Source organism: Acomys minous (genome assembly GCF_964271855.1).
Source record: "Acomys minous genome assembly, chromosome: 19".
In the NCBI taxonomy this organism is placed as follows: domain Eukaryota; kingdom Metazoa; phylum Chordata; class Mammalia; order Rodentia; family Muridae; genus Acomys; species Acomys minous.
The window spans coordinates 55,814,824-55,837,767 of NC_140499.1; the positions used below are offsets into that span (position 1 = coordinate 55,814,824).

General features: G+C 41.8%; 1 protein-coding gene across 1 annotated transcript in view; it reads left to right on the plus strand.

The window, feature by feature from the left end:
* Nucleotides 1-22,944, plus strand: part of DCHS2 (dachsous cadherin-related 2) — a 207,560-nt gene that overhangs the window by 121,589 nt on the left and 63,027 nt on the right. The window contains exons 4-7 of the mRNA XM_084769764.1: nt 15,794-16,030; nt 16,918-17,925; nt 20,386-20,573; nt 21,831-21,930. Coding sequence (XP_084625890.1) covers nt 15,794-16,030; nt 16,918-17,925; nt 20,386-20,573; nt 21,831-21,930 — 1,533 coding nt within the window. The remainder of the gene's footprint in view (nt 1-15,793; nt 16,031-16,917; nt 17,926-20,385; nt 20,574-21,830; nt 21,931-22,944) is intronic.

Sequence of the window (22,944 nt, forward strand, 5' to 3'; positions counted from 1 at the left end):
TAACTAGCCTCTGTGTTCATATATGACATTTTCCTCATGCACACAGTGATGGGCACTTTGGTCCATTTCATACCCTGGTCATTATGCAAGGAACAGGGCAAGTGTCTCTTTGGCACACTGATTTCTATTTTTATTGGAGAGAGACCTAGAGGTGAGATTGCTATTTCTAACTTTGTGACTCTCTTTTTTTTTTTCCTGCAACAGCCATATCACATGCTCTATAAACAGATGCTGTCAAAGAAGAGAAGGCATAGTATTGAAATATGGCCGTCCTGATATGGAGTCATTGTGTTTTAGTAACTTTCCTTTCACTGTAAAGCTCGTCTCTACCAAAACCAGTAGTAATAAAAAAAAAAAAGTCCTGAGACACTATCTCTGTCAGTAAATAGTTGTGAAATATAACCGAGTCAATGACAACAGAAATCACTAGAAAGCGACTTGAATTCTTACTGCCACCTCCCAAGAATTTGCATGGGAATTCCATTGATACTAAGGAACAGAACTTGGTTTAAAATCCTCCCTGTGACACAGCGTGTCCAGGAACCCTGACCCTTCCTCCTAATTCTTTTTAAGGACTCTCAACTTCTCTCAACCTGTGTGGGCACTTCTGGTTTTCTGTCCTCCTGTCATCTCTGGCTTTAGGGGGAGACCCTTCTGTTTGCAACGGGGATTTTCTAATCCCATCTCTTGATTATTACTCTCTCTGTGGGGCCCTGGCTTCTTACATAGCTGGGCAGATAGTGTAGTCATACAGTGTAGAAATGATGAGATTCTATAAGTCCACTTATATGATCACCGGTTCTCAAAACACTCACCCATCACTGCAGGACAGTTGCTCTCTTGCTTTCAGTCTTGTTCTTCCCTTATTTGGCTGATTTTTTTTTTTTTTGTACCAGGCATGCTATCCGAAAGCTTATATAATTTTTGTTAGAGGTTCATGTTTTCTAAAAGAAAGGATCACTCATGGACCTGTTTGTGTTACAACCAGGATAACGTGCCTTGTACACTTACTGTGCTTTTCTGGGAAAAGAAATATTTTGAAGGAAGCTGGAAGTGGATGTGACAGTGTCGTGGTCGTCTCCTCTTGTGGGTTTATCTTCCTGTTCTGTTTCTAGTTTCCTATGTTTGTTGCTCATTCAAAGAACATTTTTGTAGACTTCATTCAGGCACGAGGAGAGAGATACTGACTGGAGCCTTCGTTGCTCTCATTCTCAGTCCACTGGCTTGCTTTGATGTGGGCAAGAAACAGAGCACTCTGTTTTGAGTTTCAAGTGGAAGAAACACAAGAAATAGATTTATTAATAGCTCTCCTCTCGTGTATTTTTATTCTACTTACAAGTTACATGTAGATATGTTTCATTCCTCTTAAATATGTCTTTACAGTGTGTGTGTGTGTGTGTGTGTGTGTGTGTGTGTGTGTGTGTGTGTCCATCCCCACATGTGGAGATCAGAGAGTGGGTTTCAAAAACATAATGCTCTCTTTTCCTCCTGTGATGAACTTTGATTTTTGTCTTATTTATTTCATTATTTTTCACCTAAGAGCAATTTAATTGCCAAATAGTGTCCACAATCTTATCTAGGGCTATGTGTACAAAGAGGGGGCTCCTGGGAGCTTTATGGTTGCCCGTTCAGTGAGAGGCACTGTCTGAAAAAAATAAGGTGGGAGGGGCTGGAGAGATGGCTCAGTGGTTAAGAGCGCTGTCTACTCTTCCAAAGGACCCAGGTTCAATTCCCAGCACCTACATGGCAGCTTGCAACTGTCTAATTCCAGTTCCAGGTGACCTGACACCCTCACCCCAATGCACATAAGATAAAAAGTAAAATAAATAAAAAAAAATAAAGTGGAGAGCAACAGAGGGAAACATCTAATGTAGACCTCTGACCTACACACACACACACACACAGAGAGAGAGAGAGAGAGAGAGAGAGAGAGAGAGAGAGAGAGAGAGAGAGAGAGAGAGAGAGAGACTCATTTATTTAAGGCAGAAAATGGAAGCAAGGCCATCTGTGTAACACATCCACACTGCTGAATATGTACTACATACTGGACACCAATTAAGGTGTGGAATACATCAGTGATGAGCACAGGCAGACATTCCTCTAAACAGCACTTAGAGGAATAGTTATATTCTGCCGAGCCTACGTTTACTTGTATATCAAAGTTCAAGCTTCATACTACAGAAAAATAAATAATCAAATGGGTAGCCGGCTGCCAGCCCAGGGCAGCAGCGCCCCAGTGTTATGGCAGTCATTCGTTTGTGGGGGCTATGAGGACTTCAGCCTACATGACAAGTAGTGTAGCGCCGGCTGTTTTTCTTTGTTCCCAGAGCAGATTCTTTCCTAATGTTAGTTTTATGCTCAGATTTCTTACCACGCAATGGTTCTCATAATTCTTCATGATTGCCACTCTCCTGTGCTTAACATTTGATGTTCTGCTGTGTAGTTAATAAATTAATACCATACCTCGTTTTATAAAGGATGTGAGCCTGCTCATGCCAGAGAAATAATTTTTCTCGTACATGCAGGACAGAATCTGAAATTAATCACGAGCACCTAATGAGTAAAGGTTGCCTTCAAAGGAAACAAAGGCATGTTTGGGAATTTTCTCATGAGTGCTTTCAGTACGAGATCATAAAGTCACAGAAATGGAACAATCTCTGCAAATGCACTGCCTTACTGAGCGAAGGAAGGAAATTGGATCTTCAGGACCTGTGCAAAAACTGGACTGGGCGTTGTGGTGTGCACCTGCAGTCCCAGCACTGGGAAGGTGGAGGCGAGAGGATTTCCAGGACTTAGTAGCCAGCCAGTTTAGCCAGATGAGCTCCAGATTCAACAAAACACTCTATCTCCAAAACAAAATAACAAAACAAAACAAAACAAAACAAACCATGGAGAAGAAATTGTTGAAGACACTCAGCCTTGAGCTCATGCCTCCACATACACGGGGACAGGTACGTGTGTACACTAAAGCACACACACTCCCACAAGCAAACATGACACCCCCCCACCCCAACACACACACAAACACACTTTCTAGTCAGTAAAGCTGACTAGAAAGAAGGCTGAATTCAAATAGTCTGACTTTCCTAGATTTCTAGGTCATATATTTTTTTTGTATTCGGGATTCTTGAGAAAGGGCATGTTTGAAACGTTTGGTCTACAGATTCACAGCTTTGTTGATTCTCTTCCCTTTCAAGTGATGAGTGTTCATTCAACAGAACTTCCTAAATCCCAAATCCAAGTGTGTATGCCTATCTGTTGTTCCCTTCTTACTGCTTTTCCCGAACCCCTCAGCTGGCTCTCCTATGAATCAGCACATTAAAAGACAAACAAAAAGTTCTCAGCAAGCTCCTACTGAGTGAGTGAATAAACACACACACACACACACACACACACACACACACACACACACACACACAGCACAGAACCAGGCCCCACGGCTTTCGATCCCCCAGCTGGTAGCATGGGTCTTCCTCCTCCTGGTGGGTTCCCCTTTACAGGGAGATAGAAAGGCTTCGGGGACACACTCTTCAGCTGAAGGGCCATCCTTTGCTTTTTATTACCTCACTTCTTTTTGTGTGTGGCGGGGTCCTGGGGTTGAAGCCAGGGCCTTACACGTACTGAACATGTGCCCGGCCACCGAGTTGCATTCCCACTCACTCTGTCTGATGAAAGGGACTGTATGCATCTTCCACAGGAAAGAATAACTCAGGAAAATCTTCATGTACTAGACACACTACTCTGAAAAAAAAAAAAACCTGTAATAGATACCCAATGTAATGGGACAGAGGGAGCATGGGTGATGTCACTTTTCAGGACAGCTCCAATTGGTACGGCATCAGGAGGAAACCTGACGACTCCAGAGAAGCAGCTCTGAAGGAGGACAGTCTCAGGTGTCTGTAACAAGAAACTAAAATGTAAGATTGAGCTGAAGAATAAACAGCAGACCCTGCGTTCTGCAGGAATTGCAATCTTCATGTGGATTCATGAAGGAGCCCCATTTTGTTAAAGGCACAGAAGTGGCACATAAGACAGTAAAGACTGATAGTTCCAAGGGAGCTGCTGTTGATTTCCAGGGTTTTCTGAGGTGAGGTAGCCACACCTTATTGATGATTAGGAGAGCCTGGTACATGTTCTCTGAGTTAACCGCAAGGCTCACAGAAGACTTGTGTGTCTGGCAGTCATCTGAGAAATCTGAAGGGGAAAAGACAAATGACTGGCCGCAGAATAAAGGAACGGTTTCTGAAGTGGAGACAAACCACATTCCCAAAGCTTGTGAGGCTGAGCAGAGCCTAATCCTTCCCCTGGATGCAGTCGGTGCTGAGAGAGGACCATGGTGTTGGTTTTAGGTTCTGTCTTTTCAGAGCCACGGGGCACGCCTCCAGTTCTTCCCTAGACCAAGAAGGACTAACAGACAACCTGAGTGAAGATGCCACCGAGGCAGCTTCAGATTAGACATTATAAAGCCACCCCAAAGTAGCCAAAAATGGTACCTTCTTTAGTTGGTATGTTGATCATCTTTCCAAGGCTCATTCGACTATAGCATGGTCCACAGCCTGGGTGTAATCAGGAGATGAGGGAACACATCATCTCGGAGACAAGGCCTAAGGGGAGATGCAAGGTTCTTCATGGGCTCCTTTGAAGGGACTTGGGACTGCATCCCATATTCCTCCTCTGTCATTTGCTGTCATCGTCTTAGAAGGCTGTCTCCCCCTCAGGCCAACAGCAACAGGGTCAAGGGACAACGAGCTGTATGGAACCTTTTAATGTTCTGTTGCCCACACTCTACTGCTGTCGTTGTTACAGGAAACATCATACAAGATGTAATCAGGAGCCTACCTATGGCCCATATTGAGCGAAACCATAATCTAAGCCCTTTTAGGTTGGTTCTCTTGGGTCTTTGTTATGACATGGAAAGCAGACTGACACAGTACCTGGGAGAAGAAAATGAGCTTGAAACAACTTCTCAGTCTAAGAAGTCTTTATGCTAGGTCATTATGGCACGGCCTGTCATGCATGAGCTTCCTGTCCACTCTCTTCCTCCTCTTTCCTTGCTTCAACCATGGATGATTCAGGAACTCCAGTGAGGGTGGCAAGGGAGGAGGGAGAGTGCTAAAAAATGAAAAAGAGAAGAAGCCAATCACTTTTAACACGGGGTGTGCTTCCTACCTAAGCTTCATGGTTAGGTTAGAGTTCTGATGTCCTTTATGCTTTATTAAGTTAAGATGGTGACTTTGAGTAGCAGAAAGGTTTATTAATAACTGGTTGATAGTGACTGTTGTGGTCATTGAAGGTTTCTGATTTTTCATTTTGGGACAGAGGAAGAGCAACCAAGTGCCCCAAATACACTTAAACAGAGGGGATAAAAGTCTGTGATTTCATCTCATGAGTTGTGTTTTCCTCTTGTGTTCTTCCCAATGAATGACAGCAGAAGAGGATCCCATCTGACAGGGGCAGAGTCAGTAAGGGAATGTTGGCTGTGTCGCTGAGCAAGTAGTTGATGAAAGAACATAGCGCATGACAGTGTGGCGTAAGCCTGGTCATTGCTTGAGTTGACCTGTAAGGTGAAGGTTTGGATTGGGGATGTGATATGATAAAACTGATGTGTGAACAGTGACAGTAGTGTGCTAGGTGGATTACGGGAGTAGAAATGTTAAACAGAAAACCTAGATGTTATGATAATCCACATATGATGATGATTGTCTATAAGAACAAAGCAGTAAGATAGAGCTGACGTAACTAATGGACGGGTATTTTAGAGGTATTGTCTTGTGTGTGTGTGAATATGTATGTATAAGTTTATGTTTATGTGTGTATGCATGTGTATATGTATAGGTGTGAGTTAATACAGGCATGCACATACATGTGGAGGTCAGATGCATCCAGCAGGTGTCTTCTATAGCTCTGTCCTTGGTTTCTGAGCTAAGGTCTCGCACTGACACTGGTGTTTACCAGTTTGGTTAAACTGGCTGACCTCTGCCTGTCTCTCCCCAGCACTGGGATTATAGGCATGTGCTGTCATTCTGGCTTTTTCATGTGGGTGCCAAGTGTCTGAACTTTACTGACGTCCCCGCCATCCTCACCCCCCGCCCCGTGTTGTTTCTTACAAGGAACACATGGCTGGATTAATTTTGAAACTTTTGTCTTAACTGGAGCATTTGTTTGTTTTCTTAAGTCATTTCCTGTTTACATCAGCCATTGTTTCTCAGATTCGCTCAAGCTAGTGTATTTCCTCTTTCTTTTTCTTTTTTTAACTATGAGCTTGGATTTTTATCTGAGAGAGTTCTTTGAACCCTGAGAATGAAGGTGGGTTCCTCTGGAAGGTGCTTGTGTTTTGGTTTTGCTCAAATGCCGTAGGGTAACATCTGGCCTCGTTCATAATCTCTTTGTGTCTCTAGTCCCTGTCTCTCTGTCTCTCTATTTTTCTCTTTGAATCTGTCTCTGTCTCTGCCTATCTCTGCCTTTCTCTGTCTTTGCCTCTCTCTCTGTTTGTTTCTCTGTCTGTCTGTCTGTCTCTGTCTTTGTCTCTGTGTCTCTGTCTGTCTCTCTGTCTGTCTGTCTGTCTGTCTGTCTGCCTGCCTGCCTGTCTGTCTGTCTGTCTGTCTGTCTCTCTCTCTCTCTCTCCTCCCTCCCTCCCCCCCCCCCCCTCTCTCTCTCTCACACACACACACACACACACACACACCGTGGAAAGCCAGGCACCCTGTATGTTTGGCCTATGCTGTATCGCTGAGGTCATTTCCAGTGCGATGTCTATACCACTTAAATTTTTTTCTTGGCTTGAAATTTCCCATGTTATCTGTATTGTTAATCCAGATAGCAGATTAATGCAAGAGCAGTTTCACATTCAGGAATTCTCAAAAGCAATGTTTACCACCTCTAGCACTGAGTTTCAAATCAGACAGTTTTCTTTTTGGTCTACTGGGGATGACGCAAATTATTTCTAGTTCGTTTTTCAATTGAAACTTCGGGAAATAATTTTACCTGACAAATTCTGGAAAGGCTGTCTGTCAATCTCCAGATTTTCCATACCCATTGAAGACTGTAGGTGGTCTTCTGCCCTCTGAATACCACGAGGTCATTAAAGGGAAAGCTCACTCAGGATCTCTAGGATTTAGCAGATTACCTGAGCCAAGGTTCAACTCAGTATGCTGCCTAATGTCTTCTGACATGACTTCATTTTTAGCGTTTTTATTGTTGACTTCCTATTTCAGAGACTGTATATTCACGTTTCACAAAGCAGTTGCTTTTGGGAAGGGAGTCCGAGGACCATTGCTGGAACAGGGTTTCCCCCCTAAGGCTCATTTCTGAGGTTCTTGATGTCCTGTAGTTGCCTTATTTCATGTGAGTGATGGCGAACATCAAGAGATTCATGGCAACACCTGTGGCCAGGAAGCTCTGCATCTGCGGACATGGCTAGCATGAGAGGGGAAGGTGGCGTGGTGCGCGGGATCTCTCTCTCCAGAAGGCTGGCTTTTCAGCAGACTCCAATGTCTTCTGTGATTGGAGGGATGGTGATCCACCTCTCCTACAATGTCACATGTAGCTGACTGAGGGTAGAGGAATCTGTTGCTCATAATGTCAGCTTTATTGGTTTAGGATAGACTCCATGTTTAGTCTGGTCAGTTGAAATGACATGGAGGTCTGGGATGACTGTGGATGGGACTAGAAAGCCATCAAGTTCACTGTCAGGAGTGATTAGTATTTATTTATTTACACATTTTTTTTTAGACAGAGTCTTACTGTATTACAAGCTAGCCTCAAATTCATAGTGTTCCTTCTGAGTACAGGCATGTAACACCGTGCCCAGCTAAGACTGATGTTTAAAATATAGATAGGAAGTATTGCTTTGAAGTCAAAATTATAACATGTCATTTTTTTATTACTAAAGTTCTAGATTTTCTTACATACAGATATGGAAAAGATTGTGTGGTTTAAAACTAGACTTCTTCAGTCACAGACATAGGGGAGGGGAGTAGGAGGAAAGCGAGAAGGAGGGAAAAATGGGAGGATACAAGGGATGGAATAACTATTGGGATGTAATATGAATGAATTAATAAAAAAAATAAAAGTTAAAAAAACTAGACTTCTTAAAAAGATAAAAATAACTGATTTAGAAGAGATCTTTAGAATGCAAGGCAAAGTCCCTAGGTTACATAGGCTTAGGACTCAAGTCACCCACAGAAGGAAGATAGCTACAAGAATAATTTCACACTGAGGGTGAAAAACAAATTTTTTTTAATCGAATAATTTACTTCTTTGTGAAGGAATGTTTTCAAATACTTTTATTAAAAATTATCTGTCAACATATCATCTATATAACATTGGTCTACTATCTATTTATCTATCATCTATCTACGATCTATCTATATATCACCTATCTATCTATCTATCTAATCTATCCATCTATCTACCATCTGTCTATATCATCATCATCATTATCTCTTAACATCTATCTATCCTCTGTGTATGTATGTGTGCATTTGTGAGTGCGTTCGTATGTACATGTGTGCATGTGTGAGTGTGATTGTGCATCTGTGTGTGTATATGGGTGCAGATGTTCTCTAGACACCAGAGGAGGACGTTGGATTCTCTGGAGCTGGAGCTAAGGTGGTTGTGAGCTAACAATGTGGGTGCAGGAGACCAGACTCAGGTCCTCTGGAAGAGCAAGAAGGAAACATTCTTGACTGCTGAGTCATCTGTGCAGCCTGTCAAGTTATTTCTAATGTCTCTGATGCTGGATGTGACATATTGGAAGCAAGCCATAGAATCTGACCAAATCTTCTTTGTTAAGATATTTAAAGTCAAAGTAAATTAGGATAAAACATTTCTGGGCTGTGAACAGTAAAAAGTTACTGAACCCTTGCCATTCCTTGAAAATCCATATAAAAAACAGGAGTTAACGTAACAGATGACAGAAATAAATAACTCTTTCATGTCTGTGCATATATAGGGGGTTTTACAATGTGTCTGAGTATTTAGATATTCCATTTTGAGGCAGAAATAGAAGTACCTATATCTATGTTTCATGCCTGTTTTGTGTATAACTGCTGTTTGAGCTCCATAGAACTCCAGTAGATTATGCACTTAGTCTCCTGTGTCTCCCATGGGGACTTGGATGCTCAGAGGATGTGGTGACTTGTCTCCTGTGAGATGGGTAGGTGAAAGTTCAACCTGTCACAGTAGAAAACTTCAGAGGGGCAGAGTCCATCATCTGTCTAGTGTTTTATTTGTCACCATTCCACACGGCTATACTGGAATCAATTATGCATTGTCTGATTTTGTTTTCTCTAAAGTACCAACATTAACCAGACTTCAGCTTTACTACTCAAGCAGCCTCTGTCAGTTTTATTGTTTATTTGTGAAAGGTAATTATAGCAGCACTGAAATGCATATGTGAGTCAGCATTTGGTTATGGCTGCCACACACATAAACACACGCACACACGCGCACACGCACACACACACATGAGTTTCTCTATAAAGACTATAATTTTCTCTAGCCACTGAACCTTAAATAGACATGAGAGAACAGCAATAATGGAAGCATGGATTTATTATGTATATTTAACCTTATTTTTAAATATTTCAAAAATAATTTCTACCTATCGTCAGAATCTTCCTATTAAGGAGGAGGAAAATGATATGCTTTCAAATATATAAGAATGTAGAACTCTAGTCTGTTACTAATAATGAATATCATTAAGTAAATTCTGCAAAGGACTACTGTCTCTATATCAGGCTCAACAGACCAAACTAATACAGAGTCACCCATGATGACTCCCTGAATGACGTCAAGAGAAATGATGTCATGACCTAATCCACAATTCAAACAATTTCATCCTATGTGATACGGAATTCCCTTCTGATTTAATCTTCACAAGAAAGCTTGCATTGAAATGACCCCTTACTTGCTCTGTTTCTTCTTTCTTCTACCCCTTTCTACCTATAAAGTCAACTTCCTCTGCTTGCCTTATTCAGAGTTTTTGACCATAAGGTGTGGCCCAATTCTAGAATCCCAACCATCCATCAAGGTCTCTAAATGTGTGGCAGTTTTGTTGCTTGACAATGTTAATTGACTGTTTTCTATACATCACTGACTTTTCTCCATATCCTGCTGATATTGGTCATTTTGATAGAATGTATTATGTGATGTGCTGCATCAGAAGATAGTCCACAGAAAAGAAAGAACCTATGTACTATCATCACTCAAGCCATTTGTGAAAACCAAGGCTCCATGGTTTCAAAGACCATGCTCCACCAGGTGGTACCTCTCTAAGTTGGTTTCCTAGGGCTGCTGTAACAAAGTACCACAAGCCAAGCGGCCTTAGATATCAGCATGGCACTGATTCACAGATGAAACCAAGGAGTCACGGGATTGATGCCTGTGGAATCTCAGAACTAAGTGTTCCATCCCTCAGATACTTTTCAAGGGCTGTTGGCAATTCTTGGCTTTTGACAGCTTATCTGGCCTTCATCTCTACTTGGACTTCTTTACATTTGTGTCCTCTTGGTTCATTTCTTACAAGCATTCTAATCATTGTTGAGATCACTCAGTTTCTGACAGAGACCTCGTTTCAAAAGCCTACTTCAGAGGTTGCAAGTAGATATGTGTTTTGAGGGTGGACCTCTCAACCTGTTCTGCTGCCTTTAGGTGATCCAGTCTTCAGAAAATACTGGTTTAGTTGCTCTTTTGTTACCAAAGTTGTGACTTTTTTGTTTGATTCCTTCAGGTGACAGAACCAACTACACAGGTCTAGTTTTGGTCTGCCTTTAAGAAAGATTTTGCTTTGGGTTGAATTATTTTAGTCAAAGGCTAGGGCTGGGAGAGGTGATACACTGGAGAGATTAGATGTATGCAGTTGGTTCTCTTTGAATTTTCAGAATCTTTCACGTGAATGCATGAGAGAAGGCCTCTGGTCTTTGGTCTTTCAGTCTAGTCCACTAGCAGGGTATTTGGGCCTTCCAATGGATATTGTTGGCTTGCACTCATACCAACAACTCCAGTTAGTTTCTACATTTATAAAGGTATGAATGATTTTAAAAGGAATTTTAAAATATTGACTTTAATGGACACAGTGTAAACCCATAAAAAATATAGGTAATAGAACCATCCACAACACTAAGACAAATAGAAAACACACATCTAAGACTGAGTTATATAGAATTGCCATTTTATTAGAGGAAGTGGGATGTGCTGGTATAAGGTGGGCCATTACAGCCTCCTCCAACATTCTTCTTGGTGACTAGATAGTTAACCTATGAGGACAGATGGGTCCCCGGTCATCTTTTTAGGTCAATTGCTTATGTATTCTTTTTCACTGGATTTTATAGAATATTGATATTACTCTGATTGCCTAACCTTTCCCTTTATGCATAAAATTTTAAATTAATTACTTACCACAAATGATCATGTTTTTGTGTTGCATGTAATTATTCACCTAACCCTATAGTCCTTAGGCTGGAGGAAAAGAAACCAGTGTTGTAGCATGGAGTCAGTATATGTCAGGCCAATGCTAAGCCATATGTTTGCAAACGCTGTTTAATTGAGCCTTGCAGCATGTGTGCACACAAAGTGGTGTCATTCCACAGTTTGTATATAGTTAATAAACAGATTCAGAAGGCTTACAGAATTGTTCAAGGTCAACCATGATTAAACCGCATCAGGATTTGAAGGCAGCTGTATCTGAATCTAAGAATCTGTCTTTATGGTCTTTTCTATTTCATAAACACTAAAGAATGGATTTCTTGCCTTGCTTCTATGAATCAGCTCCCCACATGGAAAATGTCTAAGATGCCAGGTCTATGTGAGAGTCTGTTTCTGTTGAGATTTAATCAAAATCATTCACGAGTAGGCCTAGTGCTGAGAACACAAAATTAGCATATAGAATCAGAAATCTGATATTCATAAGGTTTTAAGGCAAGGATGAGAAAGCATCCCAAACTTTATACAGTCGCCGAATGCAAGAGAAAGATGAAGATTTTAAAACTCAGAGAATGGCCTCATGCTCTGGTTACATCATAGTGGTTAAACTGGTAATACAGCTTTCACAGCGATAGCTTTCAGAAGGCATCGTAAGCAAGTTCACAAGACTTGGATTCCTACAAATTTTAAGTCAGACAATTTCATCAAGAATCAAGGCATTCTGACCTTCTAATTTTGTGACACAAACTGCCATTTGCTATGGTTAAATATCGCAAGTAAAGTAGGAGGGGAAATGTTTTTAAGTGCACATAGTTAAGATTTGATAGGAGGAAGTTCTTTAATGGGTACCTATTACAGTAATGAAATGTGACAACCATTTTTCTTTTTTTCCCCCAGCAGATTTCATTTTTTGTTTTTTTTAACATTTAAAAATTTTTAAATTTAATTAATTTATTCAGATTACATCTAAATTGTTATCCCCTCACTTGTCTCCTCCTGCTCCTCCCTCCGTCCCTCTTTCACCCTATTCCCCTCCCCTAGGTCTGTGACAGAAGCAGATCTCCTCCCCCTCCATATGATCCCAGCCTATCAGGTCTCATCCTGGTAGCCTACTTATCCTTCCTCTGAGTGCTACCAGGCCTCCCCACCAAGGGGAAGTGGTCAAATATGGGGCACTGGAATTCATGTCAGAGTCAGTCCCCACTCTCCACACAACTATGGAGAATGTCCTGTCCATTGGCTATATCTGAATAGGGGTTCAGTGTTTACTGCATATATTGTCCTTGCTGCAAGTCCTGGAGAACACTAGGCGAGAGAGGTCTGTACAGTGCAGGACAACCATTTTTCTGTAGTCGTTTCAACACCACAGTCTTCTGTTGGCCAGGGACTAGTCTGTGTGATCTTCAAAGGAGGCAATTCAATAAGCAAGTGACTTTTCATGGTGCCTGGACTGTCATCTAAATGAAGGGTTACATTGGCATCTGTGAGGTGGCCTCTTATAGTAAGCTGTAAATGAAGAGAATTCAGATACAATATCTTTTAAAAACCTGTGTATATATATAGATTAAATTATTTCATGGATTTCTAAAATATGGTCGAGTTTTTGAGATGAATAAAGTTGTTATAGGGTAGTTGCCCTCCTTAATTCACTGATTTTTAAGAGTAATAGAGTAAAGGCTAGAGGTGACCTTCTGTTAACATCAGAGTCTCTGGGACGAGCTTCTAAGTGGACTAGACATTTCTGAGCCCCTTGTTCTGTTCTGCTACCTACTGTTGGGATGATACTATAGAGTCTTACTTTTAAAGGAGTTTAAAAAATTTTAGGCATCACCCTTATGTTATTGTTTTATGTTCATGATCCTACAAAATCCAAATGATAAAGTCCTTACTCCCAACAGGATGGCATTAGGAGATGGGATCATCAAAGTTAATTACCTTTAATTGATGTATTGATTGATGGAGTCTCCATGGTCAGATCAGCACTTATGGTCAACCTTAATTGTCAGTTTTGTAAGACTGAGAATCACTTAGGAGATGAACTTCTGGGGGTGCCTATGGAGGATTAGCTTGTTTGGGTTAATAGGGATAGAAAGACTCGTTGTACAGTTCCATGGTTTGGGATTCTGGACTGTATAAAACAGTCGTTCTGAATCTTCCTAATGCTGTGACCCCTTAATACAGTTCCTCATGTTGTGGTAACCCCTCCAACCATAAAACTAGTTTCGTTGCTACTTCATAACTATAATTCTACTACTGTTATGAGTTGCAGTGTAAAATTTTTTTTGGAGACAGAGCTTTGGCAAAGTGGTTGCAACCCACAGGTTACGAACCGCTGCAAAGGATAAAGTGAGCTGGCTACAAACATCCATTGTTTTCTCCTTCCTGACCATGCATGGAATGTGACCAACTGCTTCAGTCACCTTCGGTCCTCCCTTCTCTGCCCTGATGGTACCTTGAATTATGCATCTTATCTCACAGTAGAGACACATCGAAGACAGTATCCTCAGAAAAGAAAGAGTCCGAAGCCTGGCTTCTCTGCCATGTGAGGATGTAATAAGAAGACAGCTAACTGAAAACTTGCCAAGAAAGCACTTACTAGACAGGAGTCTGCGTTGTCTTAGATTTTAGCTTTCCAGCCCCCAGATCCATGTGAAATACATTTCTGTTGTTCAGGCCCCTGGAATGTGTTCCTTCTGTTGTAGCCACTCACGTCTACTAATGCATCCTCTTTCTGCCTTTTGACTGGGCTCAGGTTAAAGGATGAAGAATTATTTTGCTCACGGTTTGAGGCCACATCCACTACCCTGGGAAAAGAATGGTGGCAGCGTGGCTCAGCCTGTGGCAGCAGAATCTCAAAGGCAGCCAAGGAAGGACAGTAACTGAATGTGGGTGACTTAAGACCAGCCTCCACCAGATTCACTTTTTTTTTTCAGTTAGGCTTTATTTCTCAAAAGTTCCACAATCTTCCAAACAGTACCAGACTTGAATAATGAGGCAATTTATATTCTGTTATTTAAAAAACTCTATCTAGAAGAGACTGGAAATATCTGTGATAGAAATCTGTAGAATGAGTTTTGAGTGCTTTGGCAGATCATCAAATAAGGATGGAAACATTCTACACCTTGAACTGGTATAATTTTATGTATCACTTATACCTTAATAAACCTGGAGGAAAAAGAAAATAGAGATAATGCATTACCATATCTTTCAGAGAGATTTAGGAACAAGGTATTAAAATAGTGCTTAAAAAGCAGTCATTTAATTAATAACTAATTAATTCATTTTGAGATATTACTTCATGCATCCCAGGCTGGCTGCTAAGTGCCCAGGAACCCTTCTAGTTCCATTTCTGTTGCTGTGATGAAACACCCTGGTGGAAAGCAACGTAGGTGAGCAAGTTTATTTGGCCTACAGTTCCAGGTTACAATGCACTACTATGGAGAAGTCAGAACGGGGATTTGAGACAGCTAGTCATATCACACCCAACAACAGAGAAGAAATCCATGTGTGCCAAGCACTCAGCCAACTTTCTCTACTCAGGACCCCAAACCTGAGCATGGTACTGCCTGTGTTCAGATGGGGCCTTTCCACATCAGCTAAAGACAGTTCTTCAAAGACACGCCCATAGTTGAGCCTGATCTAGCTACTTCCTCACTAAGGCGTTCTTCCGTGGTGATTTCGAGGTTGTATAAAGTTGACAAAACTCTCCCCCAAAGCAGCTGAAAATGGCTTTGAACTTCTGAGTCTTAGGATTCTGACATCTGGGCAGGCTGTAATCACCCTATAGATATGTTAGCTCCACATCAAGACAAGTGAGACTTCTACCCTGTTACTCTTGTCACCTGGCCTTGGCGATATAATAGTAAGAATTTTTAAAAGGGCAACACAACTTCTTCTGATGAGGTGAGATGTCCCCAAAAATGCCTAATGGTTAAACTCTAGGAAATTTTTGCTTGGGAGAATTTGGAGATTTTTACAAGTCTACTTAAATTCCTTTGTTGCAAAATAGACAGGTCCATTGAAATCCTCCAGTGAAACAGCCAATAGGATGTGATGATAGTTATTACAAGGCATGGGTTTATGCAGTTATGGGGGCTGGTGGGTTCTAAGCTTTGAGGTACAGCAGCTCTTATGCTATGTCCAAGCCTTCAACTAGTTGTGTAAGACCTGCCTACATCTGAATGCTAATCCCATATCCAAACACCGTTTGATACAGGTTCAGAATGCTGAATGATAGTGTGGGGGAAAGCAAAGACCTAGTAAGTGGACACATAAAATTAAACATGACACAGTAGGTATTTAGACCGGGCACCACCATCAGTACTCGATGCGTACTGCCTATGTATTGATCCTTCCTTTTCCTACCCAGGTATTATTTACTTAACATCAGCTCTCAGCCATCTGGAAGCTACCACCCTTTTTCTGATGGTCTGTGCTCGAGATGGTGGCGGACTCACAGCTGCCACTCACGCTGACGTCACTGTTCACGTTCTGCGGACCACACTGGCTCCTGCAGAGTTTGAAAGGCCCAAGTACACCTTCTCGGTTTATGAAGATGTGCCGGAAGACACGCTCGTTGGTACAGTGAAGGCCAGAGAGTCGTCAAGTAAGTGCTAAACTCTTGATGCTGCCCCCAAGCCCATTACTGTACACTTTCCTATTCCCTCAGTGTTTTCTTCAATCCATAGACACATATGAATGGAAAAACACACTCCTTGTCCTGTTCACAGTACTTCCAACATCATTGCCACCTATATTACAATTTTTGATAAGGAAATGATAGATATATTTTTAAATATCTATGCTTAATATAGTACAGAATATTGTACAAAGTGTATATACTTGAATTTTTTAAATAAAAATACACCTTACTATATTTATTTCCTAAATACCACCCACACACTTACTTTATATAGATTTCCAGCTAACCGATCTATAACTCAGTTTTACTTCATAGTGACTTACATGGTAATTCAACTTAAGTGTATTTTATTTAGGCATTCCTTTTTAGCTACCAATTTGAGTGATTTAAGATTTTTGTGGGGGCTCTCAATAGTAACTGAGCAAATATTCATGCCTTGCTCCTTTGCTGTATATAGTGGTACCTCTTTAGAACCAAGCCCAAAAGAAAACTCCAACTCTAGGGGATGGTCTCTTCTTCCTCTTCCTTCCTCTGTGGTGGGTATGTACCATTCAGAGGGTAGATATCATAGAAAAACACCAACACAAATTTAACCTGGCTTCCTCAAAAAAGATGTTTAATGATTTTCTTAATGCGGTTCTTGTTTACCCAATGCAAGAAAGAAGAAGAAAAAAATGGTTTCCTCACTGTCCATTGGGCATCCCCTTTCCTCGCTAAGAAGGTTGTAAGCCATGTATCTCACCAGCCTTTGTGAGTGGGTGGGGACTTCATGGGTGTTCTTCACGGCGGGACATACACTGCTTCCAGAAGACACTACTTTAGCATACACTGTTTGCACTCTCTCTTTCCAGATTCCTCAGAACCAATCTCTTACAGAATTTCCTCGGGCGATCTGGAAGGGAAGTTCTCCATTCACAGGTGGCTAGGCAGTATTCGCACCCTGAAGTCTCTGGACCACGAAGCACAGCCCGTGGTGGTCCTTACAGTCCAGGCACAGCTCGGCAGCTCCCCGGTCTGCAGCAGCACGGAAGTGAACATAACTGTCATGGACGTCAACGACAACCGCCCTGAGTTTACTACAGCCACAGATGAGATCAGAATCTCCCCGACCACGCCACCTGGCACAGCCCTGTACCTTTCCCATGCTAAGGATAGAGACAGCGGGCTGAATGGACAGATCCGGTACAGCATCGCAAGTCCCCAACCAAGGGAGTTCAGCATGGACCAAGGTCGCGGAGTACTATACCTCAGGGAGAGTCTGGGAGGCCAGGGGCGCTTCAGGCTGACCCTGGTGGCCGAGGACCAAGGTGCTCCTCCCCTGGCGTCCCGGTTGGTGCTCACAGTAGTTATTGAAAGCCAAGAAAGAAACCCAGCTGTGGCTTTTGAACATTTGGTCTATCAAGTGGAGGTGAGCGAGTCTCTTCCACTGACGAAGCAAATCCTACAGGTACAGGCCTACCCACTACACCCGTGGCACGCAGCCTCAAGGATGATATACTCCCTGGATGTCAGCGTGGACTCTGCAGTGTTTGGAATCCACCCCCACACAGGGTGGATTTACCTGCGGCGACAACTAGACTATGAATCTATACAGACGTATAGGTTTAAAGTGTTTGTGCGAATCCCGGACCGGCTACTGCGGGATGTGAGCACTTTGGTAATTGTTCATGTTTTGGATGAGAACGACCATTCCCCAGGCTTCTTGCAGAGCAAGATGTTTTTGAACATTGAGGAGAGCCCTGTCCCCCTAGGGGTAATAGGCAAAATGACAGCCATCGATGCTGACTCTGGAAAGAACGGGCAGCTGTCATACAGCCTTTTGACCGATGGAAAATTCTTCAAGATGAATCCTAACACAGGTAGCTCTGCAGCAGCTTTCACTCATAGCTTTAAAAAATCAGAATGAAAAAACATCAAATCTTCAGATATAGCTTTAGCTCAAGAAAAACTTAAATTAGTTATTGGGGAAACAGATTTTTACTATTACAGTGTTATGCTTTTAAAATGAAGTTAACATTAAGAAGAATCTCACCTATCCTGATTCTGTCTTTTTTTTTTTTCCCCTCCCTGTCATATACTGCCAGTGCAGGCCAGGCTGCCTAATGTTTCAGCCAACAGTGGGTTTCATGTAGGATGGTAATCCCATGAAATTATAATGGGGTTGACAATTGCCCTGCATGCTCTGCCTTGTCTTCACTGTCTCTGTTTAGGTAATTTAGAAGCATGGCTACTTCCCCTATGCTACAGTTGCCTTCAGAGTTCAGTACAGTGACCGACCCCTCACGTTCATAGCCTAAGAGGTGTGTGGCAGAGGTGTGTCACCGAGGTGTCACCAGCTAGGTTTGTGATGTTTGCAGTGAGGAAGCTGGTTGCTGATCTGCTCTCAGAATGTGTCCTGGTCTGTGGTTGTTATTCTATTCCAAACTAGAGGCAGGGTCAGAATTGTACTGCATACGCCCCGTGTGTGTGTGTGTGTGTGTGTGTGTGTGTGTGTGTGTGTGTGTGTGTGCAGGTTTGTTTGGGGTGCCTCTCCTGGAAGGTCTCCCGCCTTTCTCATGCATATTCTTTGGTTAACCACCTCTCCAGCGCATTTCTGAAACCTGCCATTTGTGCCCCCTGCCTTCTTATAAAGCAAGTGCCTCAGATAGAGAGCCCTAATGTCCTCTGTTTACGGAGAGGGAAAAATGTGTTACACTTACCATTCCTTTTCCTTTCTAGAGGTACCAAAAAAAGTCAAGAAATATTTTGTGAAACATAAATGCTATCAAGGTAAAGCGAGAAAGTAATTTATTATGATTTCAAAACCACTGGAAGCATTTATGTCCCCGTGCTCATCTTGGTAAAGACCAAGAGGGAAAGAGGAAGAATTGAATTGATGTAGTTACTCTTCAGTACCTTAAACTGGAAACTAAATGTAAAAGGTGGCTATATTTGGAATTTTATACTTAAGTCCCCACAACAAAGTATGTTTAGGTAGAAAACAGGTAACTGGAAAGCAGACTGATAGCTGAAGAAGAAGGCAGAGAGGAGAAGGAGCTGCCCCTTTGGGCAATTTTCATGAACTAAAATTGTATTTGCTTATCTGGATTTGGGGCTTTCTGAGTTAGAGATTGGGACTTTAAAAGTGCTGTTGTGCATATGATTTCTTAAAACCACAGTCATAACAAACACTATTTAAATATGGCTTAGGCATAAAATGCTCCAGCAAATACTTCATTTAAGCTCACCAATTAAGCAACTCTCACCAAACATGAACATTCGTCATTCTAGCTTTCTTTTTCTATGCAATGTCATTTTTTTGGGATTAAGAGTGAGAAGCTTAGTAATAAGAATATTTGGTGGTAACTGCTTTGTGTTTACTTTCTCACAGATAGATTCCTTCAAAAAGTGTCAAGGAAGCCAGTACTGGGCTGGACAGAAGAAGGGCAGTGTATTCATAAGAACTGTGTGGTCTCTGAAGGCCTTTGCAATGGGAACAGGCAGTTAGAAATATATACTCACTCTCCACGTGGAAATGTGACAGAATCCACAAAAGATAGCACATTTCAAAGCAAGAATTATAAGTTTTGAAAATTAATGATATGGCAGTTGTTTGGGCAGTTGCTGTTTATTACTACTATAGACATATTTTGTGAGTTAGAAGGAGATGCTGACATATATAAATAAATGGCAGGCCACTGCCCAGGGACTATGTTTTCAGGTTGTTGTAAAGTAGTGGTAACAACAGCAAATAATCTACAGCTTTCAAAACACCGTAAGATATTCGCTCCTGTTTGTTTCAGAGAGCATCCCCAAGAAGTTAGCTGTGGGAGACTGGCAGGTGGAGATCCGAGAGCCAAATCCAGAACTCAGGATGCCATAGCCTATGTGTTTTCTGTGTTCTGTATAGCAGCAAGAGGGGCAGTAAGCAACCACTACACATGTTCCAAATCTTATGCTTTTGTGAATTTGCTCTTGCGGGGTACAAATGGTTAATGGTTGGTAATTTGAAATACAAAGGATGATAAAGAATTTTTCCAGTGATATTTCCTGGAACAATCTCAGCGTTTGGTTTGGTTTGAGGAAGAATCTCATTATTTTGTCCAGACTGGCTTCAGACTCATGATCCAAAGCCTCTGCGCCTCCAGCTGCTGGGATTATAGGCACACCACCAGAGCTGGCAGCAAATTCCTCCAACGGTCACATAGAGCAGAATTACTTTGTACGTGGGTGGTCTTGAGGGTCAAAGCTTTTAATTTGGCTTTTCTTTCAATGGATGACTTTGAACTTGCAACATCCACATCATACCAGCGTCTTGTCTTCTTCTGCTGTCTTCCCAGGTGAGCTAATCAGTTGGTTGCCACTGGATCGTGAGCACCAAGGGCATCATCACATGACTGTCCTAGTGACAGACCACGGGTCCCCACCACAGAATGCCACCATGGTGGTTTATGTCACAGTTACTGACATCAACGACAACAGGCCATTTTTCCCACAGTGTCTCCCGGGAAAAGAATTTCACGTCAAGGTTTGTGAAGTAGCTTTGCAGTAAGCTTGTGATGGTTTTTCCTAGTCATTTGTTATGAGCACCACCTAGTGGTGAAAGATGTGAATTTGCCAGGTCAGTGGTGGTATGTCATTGCTTATATTCTAATGACATTAGGTTCGCACAGATGCTAAGAAGATGGTCAAAAATAAAGAAACTGTCTGTGTGCACTCTTCAGAATTGCACCTCCATTTTTATTAGAGGAAATATAGCTCTTCCCGTTGCATACAGACATGCTGCAACACCAGTATCAGTCACACTCGCTCATGGGTGGGCTGCCACTGCTTTGCCTGCATCTCTGCACGGAGCTCCTTAGGTGCAGCTAATGTGCAGTCATTTGGAAGCTGGATCCGTGTGTAGTTCTGACATGAGTGAGGGTCCGTCCGAAGATGGTGAAAGTTGGGCCTTATAAGCATACGCCAAACTTGAAATCATGCACATCTGACTTCATCTTTTCATTTATATGCTTATTATTCCTATGATAAATTACAGTACTAGTCCATACACTTCATAAGTGAATATATATTAAAAAGATAAATCATGTGTATAAAAAGCTTAGCAACTACTGATCTCCAAACAATTGAACTGGATGTTTAAACTCTGATCAAATATGTTTAGTGAACAACTCAAAAGGGTGTTGAGGAAGTTAGGAAATTTAAATTGATCTCCCGAAGCCAGAGTTGAAAAATTCTGGCAAAGGGAAAAGCATTAGAGTGGTTTTTATTATATCACTAAAATACCCTGTGCTTTATTGGACATTTGAACTTCACCCATGAATTTTATTATCACTCTAGGAAAATTCCTATCTACAGAGAGATATATTTTCTGAAACAAAGACAGATATTTCTGTTAGTCAAGACAGATATTTCTGTTAGCCATGTTGTGGACTGTAGCAAGCAGCCTAAACAACCCAAGAAACTGTTGAGAGACAGCTAAGTTCATTAAGAATTTCAAAAAAGTGAAAACTATTTAGTCTGACTTCATTGTGTTTAACTTATTTGCATATTTGGTTCAAATGCTCCAGATTACTTCTTCAAACTAAGAAGAAAAAAAGACTAAGGTGGGCTCTTTTTGTGAACGTCTACCCATGTACTTTTCTGATGGTCAACATTTAGGTGGCTGCAGACTTTAGAACTGTTCCTAGATGCTTGGCATACTGTATTCTGTCCTTTAAAGGTCCACTGATGCATCTTTTAAGGCTCTGATGACTCATCTGTAAGCTGTTTGTCTCCGTGACAGGCTTTGGAAGGCCAGCCAGTCAACACACTGGTTACAACCATCTTTGCAAAGGATCCTGATGAAGGGCTCAGTGCAGAACTCACATACTCCATCTCCTCAGGTAAAGGCCGATATTCAGAGAGGATTAAGAACTTTTGAAATTCCCCTCTGCCACTTATCCCCATGTGTCTCTTTTGAGGAAGACACCTTCTTCTTGGTCAACTTACCATTCCTTAGACAACGTACAATATAAAACCAAATTGCAAACGAAACCCAGCTGCTGCCTGTGGTGATCACTCTGTATTTAAGAGCACAGAACGGAATATGAGAAATTTTGCAGAGACCAGTAGCTGTTTTCCTATTCCCTAAACGGAAATGGTCCATCTTAACGTGCATGGCTTGTGAGAGGCTAAGGCACAAGTCAATTTTACAGACAGGAAAGTGGAAGTTAATGGATAAGAAGTCGCAATTAGCACTTGGTGTGTTAGAGCACCCGTGAATACCAGGAAGGTCACTCATAGGATGAAGCTAAACCACGCCTACCTACATCATACCATAAATCACGCCAGACCGAGCATATCGAGCAGCCTATGGTGACTTTACTGAGACTGACTTACTTTGAAGCTTTCTCTTAAAATGGCCAGTCTTCCCATTGGTTCCAGGAATTATCTTTACCTGACATTGCTTTTGAGGCTGTTTTGAAAGGCATTTTGTGCTTTGTCCAGGGACAGCCTTGCCCTTGCCTGAAGCAGATCTGATTCTCCTTAGGGGGAAACACAAGAGATGCAAGAGCGAATGCTGAAATTAATAGGTCTATAGACTCCCAGGGAGCAGTGCCATCACATGATACTAGCGTTTCAGAGATGACGCCATTTCAAAGGTCTTGTTCTTTGTGGTGAATTCATAAAACCAGCACAGGGTGCGTTTGCTACAAAGCTAAAAGGTGAGAGTTTCAAGGCCATTCCTTGCTCAGACTTTTTCTGAACAGTGGACAGTGAGTGGTGTCCTATTGTCCTATTTTCTCAAGGAGGTCTCGTTCACTCCATATATCAAGGCCTAGGCTCGCTAAGGAACTGAGGGGACTTGTAGCGGAACATGCTTCAGAGTGTTATGAAAAAAATATAAAGTATTAATA